The 9,820-nt window shown below is 39.5% G+C and overlaps 1 protein-coding gene across 1 annotated transcript; it reads right to left on the bottom strand.

Annotated features, from left to right (window-relative positions):
* Positions 1–3,041: 3,041 nt before the first annotated feature.
* On the bottom strand, positions 3,042–4,501 carry LOC130859588 (acidic leucine-rich nuclear phosphoprotein 32 family member B). The gene has a single exon (XM_057747144.1). It carries the CDS (start codon positions 4,219–4,221, stop codon positions 3,436–3,438), a length of 786 nt encoding a protein of 261 aa, XP_057603127.1. The 5' UTR covers positions 4,222–4,501; the 3' UTR covers positions 3,042–3,435.
* Positions 4,502–9,820: the final 5,319 nt, after the last annotated feature.

Raw genomic sequence — 9,820 nt, 5'->3', positions numbered from 1 at the left:
TTATACTGTAGCATCTCCAAGGACTGGTGTCCCACAGCACACACTTTAGAAAAAACATCCTAAAAACTAATAGCTGCAGATTTGGGAAGGTGTGGCCATATATGTTTATGGTAATTTATTTTCCCTTTTATATACCTAACTTTGCCTGTTTTCAGCTTTTATAAAACCATTTGGTATCTTTCTATAAATTGCAAATCTAGTTAAAAGATCAAAAAACTGACAGTAACTATTATATTATTGGCTCTCAACTGATTTTTCTGTCTTCAGGTTTATATTTCAGGACTCTGGGAAATCTTGAAGTAGATATGATTTCAGGAGAAACATTGGCACATGGGATCTCTGAATGATTTTCAGATGAGTCCCTGTGGATTCTATCAGGATGCCTATTTTCATATTCAGTTCTCTCAAAAGTGGTAGTAACATACAAACATTATTCCTGAGATAATTCTGAGTTTAGAGAAGACAAATGTGAAGGAATAAAAAAAAAAATCAATGAGTTTTTTTAGTTGAATTCTAAGTAAACTTTGTAAATCATTTGGATTGAAAGTGTGGCCCCACTTCACTCTAGAAGTAGCCCCAAGATATATCACTAGCACTACTTGACACTTTGTTAAATATTCGCGATAAATTCCTACTTTCGTAGACAGTTTTAGTTTTAATTAGCTTGCACTGGTGTAGCGTTCCTTACAGAATGAACGTCATTGTGGTTGGGATTATGGATTGCTTTCTCAAGTAATAATGAAAGTTACTAACAAAAGACCATCCAAATTCACATCATCTCCTCCCATACTCCTAATATAGAACATCAAATAAGGTTAACGTCCCCATCCAATTTGCAGTTATTTTCTTAAATTGCATTATATTAAAAGAAAAAGCTGTGAGTTGTTCATATCTCTCTTACCTAATCCTGGATTACATTTCAAGATGATGATAATCTACAGGCTACAGAAAATGGTATGATATTTATAGCAACATGGTAACCAACTTAAGTAATACCAAAGACAAATTGAAATCTCTGTGTTCTTTCTCTTGATTCAGACAATTTCCTTCATGATATGAAAACTCAGATGGAATTACATGGCTTGATTACTTTTTAAAGTGATTATTCAGTTCTCCAGATACTTATTGGTTTCTTAGGATCAGTTACCCACATTTATAAAGTGCTATACTAATTGGCAAATCTATTTCACTTACACTTTTTAAATTGCTCTATTGTTGGTCAGATTGTGTTTGGCAGTACCAGACTCCAGTATACAAAGTAATTTAGTTATAAATATGATTTCAGGTTTCCCTAATGCTGTTTCTCTGATTATACATGACAACTTGGATAGACTAGAGCCATTGTAAAAACTGGAGCTGCCATATCATTTTCCATATTATGGAATCATAAATGTGGATCCCAGCAGCGGGGTTAAATTTAATTTGCTGCATCGTAGTTTATACTATAGGCAAACTCAGGTGATTAGCAGTACAATAATATCAATAGTTCAATAGAGAAGGAAACCTGTAAAACCCAGATTGTTTTATTATAGAATCTAAGAGTAAAAGAGACGTCAGTGATCTAGAACAACTTCTAACTAAGGCAGAAATCTCCTCAACTATATAGCGAATAGAGGGTGGCCATCTTTCATTTAAACAAATTCAATGATATTTGAAAAATCACTTGCTGATAGGGAATCTCATTACAATTCAAAGCACCAGAGAAGTATCACATCCTCATGGTTAAGCCTATAGCCTATAGAGATAGATGGTGTGTTCAGATTCCATTTTTGCTACCTCCTGACTGGGAAGCTAAGTACATTTCTTCACATCCTTGTACTTCAAATTTGTGATGTATGAAGTAGATTTCTATAACGATTAAATTTGTTGAGGCATATAAAGACACAGAGTTAATGATGTATAAACATACCTAGAATAACTATTGGATGAAAACAATAATATTTTTGAGAAAATTATTTCACGTATAAACCAAACCTGTCTACCGGTACCTACCACTCATCACTTCCCTCTTCTACACGTCCAGGCTTGGTCTCGCAGACTTCTTTTCTTCAGGCAGAGCGTTACCAAGTCTCTAATATACGTGAATACTGCCTTCAAGCCATTGGAGGACTAGGCTAAGATGCATGTGTTTCTTGACTTCTTTGCTGATACACTGCCCTCTACAATGATTTTTAAATTGTTTTAAATTGAGATGTGATTGACATATAACACTATATTAGTTTCAGGTGTGAAACATTGTGATTCGATATTTGTATGTATTGCAAAGTGATCACCACAAAAATTATAGTTAACAGCTTTCAGCATACATAGCTACAATTTTTTTTTTCTTGGGATGAGCACTTTTAAGATCCACTCTCTCAGCAATGTTTTCTTAATTATTTTTTCTTATTGGGGTGTAGATGATTTACAGTGTCGTGTTAGTTTCTGCTGTACAGCAAAGTGAGTCAGTTATACATATACATATATCCACTTTACTTTCTGAGATTCTATTCCTATATAGGTCATTACAGAGTACTGAATAGAGTTCCCTGTGCTTCAGAGTAGGTTCTTATTCTGAGCAACTTTTAAACACATAATGCAGTATTATTAACTGTAGTCACCATGCTGTACATTACATCCTCATGTCTTATTTGTTTTATAAATGGGAGTTTTTACCTTTTGACCACCTTCTCCCACGTTGCCCACCCCCTACTGCCACCCCGTGCTTCTGGCAACCACCAATCTGTTCTCTATGTCTATAAACTCACTTTTTTGTTTTTGTTTAGATTCTATATGTATAGAAGATCACACAGTATTTGTTTTTCTCTGACTTATTTTGCTTACCATGATGCCCTTAAGGCATCCATTTGTCGCAAATAGCAAGGTTTCCTTCTTTTTTATAATGCTGAATCTTATTCATATATATATTACATGTTCTCTATCCATTCATCCACTGATGAACACTTAGGACGCCTCCATGTATTGACTATGGTAAAGAATGCTGCAATGAAATGGGGGCACAATGATGTTTTTTTTTTTTGGTTTTTTTTTTTTTTTTTCAAAATGTTAAGATTTTATTTACAAAGCTTCTTTGTTGTACAGAAAGTAAAAATGCTGTTACAATCTCAGTGCAACTGGTAGCCACGGACAGTTGACTCACCAATCACAGCTATCCACGCTACAGCAAGAGTCTTACACGAAAACCTAACGCTTACAATTTTGTTGGGGTGAAGTCCCCAAGCTTGGTGGTGGATTTCCAAGAGGGACTAAATGGAGGAAGGCGGAATGTCACTGGAACTATTCTTTGGCTCTTTGGGTGGGTGGGTGTCCTGGGGTTTGTATCACAGCTACTTTTTTTTTTTTCTTTCTTTCTTTTTTTTTAAACAGCTACCAAATCCATGTGAGCAGTCCAACCAATACTGAACAGTTCTTTTTTTTTGCAGGTTATTTGTGGTCTTAATCATCTTCTCCTTCATCATCTGTTTCTCTCTTTCTCTTTTCACCTTTCCCGCTTTCTTCCTCTTCTTCATCCTCATCCTCATCTTCATCCTCATCGTCTTCATCTTCATCAACTTCTCCATCATGTCCGAATTCTTCTTCCTCCCCACTGACTTCATCTTCATCCTCCTCCCCTTCTACATCTTCGTCTTCATCTTCATCCTCTTCATCATCAAACTCTTCTTCCTCACCATCCTCATCTTCCTCCTTGTCCTCATCTTCTCCTTCTTCATCGTCCTCTTCTTCATCCACACCATCCACCTCAGCATCTGAGTCAGGGGCTTCACGATCCTCTCGGTCATAGCCATCCAGGTAGGTCAGCTGGGGCAGGAGCTTGAAGACGCTCTCTCGGTAGTCATTCAGGTTAGTAACCTCACAGTTAAACAGATCCAGGCTCTTCAGGCATTCCAACTTTTTCAAAGGTTCCAGGGTGCTGATATCTTTCAGTTTATTTCCACTTAAGTTTAGATGTGTAAGATTTGGGAGTTTTTCTGCTAACATATCCAGACCTCCATAGATTCTATTGTCACTGAGCTCAAGCTTTTTCAATTTAGGTAGTTTGGGGAGATTTGAAACTGAAATCAAGCCTACATTTATTAAACTGAGGAACTCTAAGTTCACAAATTCAGCCGTTAAGCCCTCAATTTTCCCATCATTTGATTTGCAATTGTCCAGGACAAGTTCTCGAACAGCTGCCGGAGTCCGGTTCCTCAGCTCCAGGTGGATCCTCCTCTTCATGTCCATGTTTCTCTCTTCCCCCCTCTTCAAACTTAACTTTCCGCGGCGGGGGCGGAGGGGGGAGAGGCGTCCCAGCCTGCGCAGCGAGGGCCGTCGGAAGGGGTCTGCTGGCGGCAGCGGCCGGCGGCGCGATCCCGGGCGGCGGGCGGCGTGCGGGCAGGCGAGCGGAGCCCCCGGAGCCAAGTTACTCACGGGAGCGGAGAGAAACCATGGAGGGAAAAGGGGGCTGGAGCGCAGCGCTGGTCTCACTACCGCCGCCCCCGGCCGCGGCCCCGCACTGCGCTTAAACCGGCGACGCGGCGCGGGTGGCTGCTCGGCTCCACTCGGCCCCGCGCGGCGCCGCCCACAATGATGTTTTTAAAGACCTTCAGCATGCCTCATATTCCTTTACAAAATTCACATTCATTTTAGCAAAAATGTAACCACTAAATTTAGAGTGAGGAAAGTAGGCCACATGCCAAATACATGCACACACATGTGTGCTTTGTTGCTGTGGCTGCTGGGACTGGAGACAGAGACATCCTTCTGGAGCACCGTTTTCCTCTGTGTGGCTTCCTAAGGCTGAGGAAGAGCAAGTGGATCAGAATACATAGTAAATATTTAGTCATCTTTTCACTTTCAGAAATCAGAATCTTATCCATTTCCTCTCATATTTCTATCAAGCCTTCAAGAGGTCAGAGACACTTATCAGGAGGAAAATGATGCAGAAGGAAATAATGTGTATTAATCCTAAACAAGTAGACCATATAAAGGATGGAGGGTGTTCTCAGCATCTGTACAGGCCCTTCAGCCCACAGATACAATGGCCATCACATGGCCCGTTGCCATTTATCTCTGCAAGTTGGTTCAGATAATTTTGCATAATTACAAGTTGCACAGGGGCCTTGTTACTGTGCTTCTATTAATTGTAAGACCCAAAACAGGCTATTTAATTTCTTGCTGTCACTTCTGACAAATGGTGTTGAAAAACAAGCCTACTTACTTTACAGAGTTGGGTTACCATGAGACAAGAGAAACTTTGAAATATTAAAATCACTCTAAAAGTATAAAATTAAAAAATTATTGGCACTGTTGCTACTGACAGTCCTGAGAAGATGCTGGGTCCATTATCCATTTTTTATTACCCAGAATATTCAGGTATGCCTACTAGTTTCTTTCCAGAGCATTCAAATATGGGATATGTGCCAAGTTTGTTCAGGTTTTCTCCAGCCAAGGCTGACATTCATATGTTGGTTTCCCAAATTTGGATTGAGTTCTCAGAGGGCAAGAACCAAGACTTCTCATCAGGGAATCTTCGCAGAAGCAGATAGTTAATAACACTAATTAAAAAAATGTGTGGTCCAAAGCTTTAAAAAACAGTGTATTATCAGCATAAGAGTTCTTTAGTGCTTTAAAAGCTAGTCTGAGAAAATCTGCCTTAAAATGTCAGTGTGAACACATATTAAGAATTTTTTAAAATTATAAAACACTAATATTAAACCAAAACATTGATAATTTTAGGCTGTAAGGGAATGCTAATATTGAGTAATCCCTACAGTACTTTGACAATAACAGGAACACCATTGGCCATGATGGTACATTTTACTTTTGGTCTCCTTCTCTTGCAGATGTGTGTGACTTATTAATTTGTTCATGAATACAATAGTCCTGCATGGGGGACCTACCAGATGCCTGGCTCTATTCTGAGCACTGGAAATCCAGCGACACATGAGACAAATTCCCTGCACTTAAATTACAGTAGGAGAGACAGAAACACGATAGTTAAACAAACAAGTATATACAAGGGTATGCTTTCAGACTATGGTAAGTGTTGCCAAGAAATTAAAGGGGAGAGAGCATAGGAAATGGAAAGGCTATTTTAGAATGGATATCAGGGTGGGTTTTTCCGAGGAGGTGATGTTTGAGCAGAGAGCTGAAGATATGTCTGGACAAGCTGTGTGGAGTTCTGACAAAACTTTCGTAGAGAGGGAATATTGGGTGTAAAGTTCTCAAAGCAAAGAAGGGCTTGGAGTGTTGTAAGAACCTCAAGGAGGCCAGCGTGACCGAAGGGGAGAGTGTGAGGAGGAATGAAGTAGGAGGTAAGGCTGGAGAGTAGCAGAGGCCAAGTTACATAGGCCAAGGGAGCCCCCAGTAAGGAGCAAGGCTGTTATTCTAAATGTGATGCAAGGCAGTGGATGAGTACTGTGGGGAAGTGACAGAATCTGATGTGTGGTTTAAAGAGCTCTCTGATGACTGTGTAGAGCAGAAACCGTAGTGTTGTAAGAGTAGACACAAAGGGACCAGTTGTGAGTCAGTTTCTAATGTCCACAAAGTAGATGGTATTTCAGAATGTGATATTGGAGAAGTGAACAGAAGTAATGGGACTTAGGGCTTCCCAGGTGGAGCAGTGATTAAGAATCCACCTGCCAATGCAAGGGACACAGGTTTGATCCCTGCTCCAGGAAGATCCCACATGCTGCGGAGCAGCTAAGCCCTTGTGCCACAACTATTGAGCCGATGTGCCTCAACTACTGAAGCCTACGCGCCTAGAGCCCATGCTCCACAACAAGAGAAGCCACGGCAATGAGGAACCCGCACACCACAACGAAGAGTAGCCCCCACTCGCTGCAACTAGAGAAAGCCCATGTGTAGCAATGGAGAACCAACACAGTCAATTAATTAATTAACTAATTAATTAATTTAAAAAAAAAGAAGTAATGGGACTTAGACAAATTTTGAGAGCAAACCCAACAGAGCTTTCCAATGGATTAGATATGGGGGAACGTTGAGGCAAGAGAAAAATTTGAAATGATGGAGCCATCTAGATTTGTGCAGTGCACAACCTTCATCTGTGTACAGGTGAAGCTTTAGCAAGTGAATGAATGCTGCTGGCTGCAATGAGGAAGATAGTGAAAAAGCAGACTTTTGGGGGCTTGAGGTGGGAATATACAATTTTGATTTGAACACATTATGTTTTAGATACCTCTAAACTACTAATATCAGTATTAGCTACTCAGTTAGGGATGAGTCTGGAGTCAGGGAGAGCTCTGGAAGGGGAATAGAAATTGGGTATCATCAGGATGTAGGTACTGCATAAGATAATGGGATTAGACGATCACTGAGGGAGGTGGAGCGTGAACAGGGTCAGGGACAAAGAATGGGAGAAGGACAATATTCAGGAAAGGAAAGGAGACTGGCAACTAAAACTGAAGCGAAGTTGTCTGTGAAATAAATAAATTTCATGGAGGATAAAGTGAAGAAGATATGTATTGGAATCTCACTGAATGGTGGAGTTAAGATCAAGGCATTGAACTTACTGATGGATTTAGTGCAATAAAGGTGTTGGTGACATTGATGAGTGATTAGTGAGGGAAAAAAGACTGCTGTAAAGTTAAAAAGAAAATGGAGGCTGAGAAAGTGGAGATTGAATGTAGATGATCCATTCAATGATTTTTTCCCCCTAAAAATAGCAAAATAGACAGTACCTGAAAGGGGATGTAGGATTAAGAGTTATTTTTTTGCTTGTTTGTTTTGTTTTGCTTTACAATGTATTTGTATGCTCTGTTAGCTGGGCTAGGTTATGCTGCAGTAACAAATTAGGCCCTAAATCCCAGTGGTTTACTACAACAAAGGTTTATTTCTCACTCATGCTACATGTTCTAGGAGAGTCAGCTGGAGGATCTGCTTCTCACAGTTTCAGGGTTACTATCTGACTTAGACTCCGTTGCCTTATATCTGCATGATCTTAAATAAGCAAACTCTTTAATAGCTACAGTAGAAGAGAAAGACTAGAAAAGAATTAATGGGATTTTCATTTGCTTAGCCTGAATTGATGTACATTTAATGGTCAGAAGTAATCACATGACTCACCTAACTGCAAAGGAGGTGGAAAATATAGGAGAGCTAATGAAAGCTTGAGTAGCCATCACTGGCTACTCCACCACATTAGCCAGTAGGAACAATGCAATAGGGAAAGTACATTAGATGTAAGAGCCAAATTCCTAAGTAGACCAGAGGGCATGCAAATCCGTGTACTTTTGGAGAGACTGGTTTTAGCAGCCCTATGTGAGTAAGGATATTTTACCCACTTTATCAGGAAAGAAAGTTGGGTATTTGGATACTGAGCATGGAGGCTGGAAGATCTGATGATGGAACGATGGCAGCATTATCTTCTGATGATTTTCCTGGAGATAAAAAAACAAGGTCATCAGTTAAGAATGAAGGAAGGGAGTAATTTCTGCGGATTTTAAGAGACTGTCAGTAATGGTCTCTAACAGTGGAAAAACAAGTTTACTAGGAAAACAAGATAAGATGGTAGAGGTGGCATAGTGTACTAGTTACTCTGCATAGATCTTGGAGCCAGACTGTTAGGAATCCAACCTTGGCTATGTCACTTACGATGGTGGCCTTGGGTAACTTACTTAGCAGCTAAGCACCTCAGTTTCCTTATCTATAAAATTGTGGTAATAATAGTACTTACATCATAGGATTGTTTGGGAGATTAAAACAGCCTGACACCATGTTGCGTCAGTTGTTATTGTGAGGGTAGCCTGACAGTGGGAAAATTTTAGGTTTATGGTCTAAAAATGAAATGATGCCAGGTAGTACAGCTGTGTGTTTTTTCCTCCATCCATGTTCAACTGCTGAGTTGCTAGGAAGCAAATGTGGAGTAGGCAGAAAATTAGATTTAACCATGGGTAGACCAGATGTGTATGAGAGAGGGCATTTTGTCCAGTGCTCTATTGCTAGGTGGTATTAATCTCCCAATTATGAAGATGTCTACCTCCACATTGTTTTGTTTTTTATCTGAAATCTTAAACATTTAAAAAAAATTTTCTATGAGCTATGTCAGATTTCACAAGATAGAATTTTGCAGGGGGCCTTACAATTATTTAGAAGGTTGGAATTCCATCTCTAATTAAATGAGTCCTCTTCTCAAAGCAAAGCACCATTGATGATTCCTTAAAAGTGGCACATTTAGCTGCAAGTCTTTCCATGAGGAAACACCACTTAGAGCTACAAAAGTCAAGTAAATTATTTTCAAGGATTCTCTCTTAGAAATGAAGAAAATTATTCCTATACAAATGAAGTTGCATGATTGGGATAAAGCCCACATTATTTTTCTCATAGGTGACTCCTTGTTTCTCTATTTGAGAATCCCTGAGTATTTGAACTTTGATCTTTAGTGGGAAACAGTACACCAAGGTTCTCTGCTTCAATAATCCTGCCGGTTTATACACTGCTTTCTCAGTTACTAATGATGTGAAGCAAATTTCACCAAGTAGAAAAGAGGAATAATTCTAATGAGATTACATGGGTATGCAAAATCTATCTTCTTTCCTCTCTCAAAAATCTGTAAGGAGGTCAACAAAGGAAGCTACTATTGTGAGATAGCAATAGGACAGTTTTCTCCATGTTTCTCTTTGCCTTTAGAAGTCTTTTTCCAAGACTCATCTCTAGTTTCCTTGGTAACACAGTCTTTACAAGAACCCTTGTGATGTTTGATACTAGAGATTACTTGCCATCTAATTCATTGGGCTTCCTCATCCTACAACTATTAAATTTCTGATTTCAAAGGGCAAGGGGCTGGCAGTCTCCATGATGGCCTCTTCCAGTTCTCATTAAA

The sequence above is a fragment of the Hippopotamus amphibius genome, chromosome 8 (assembly GCF_030028045.1).
Source record: "Hippopotamus amphibius kiboko isolate mHipAmp2 chromosome 8, mHipAmp2.hap2, whole genome shotgun sequence".
Lineage (NCBI taxonomy): Eukaryota > Metazoa > Chordata > Mammalia > Artiodactyla > Hippopotamidae > Hippopotamus > Hippopotamus amphibius.
Note: the sequence above shows the minus strand (reverse complement) of the source record. Positions and strands in the feature narration are given on the sequence as shown.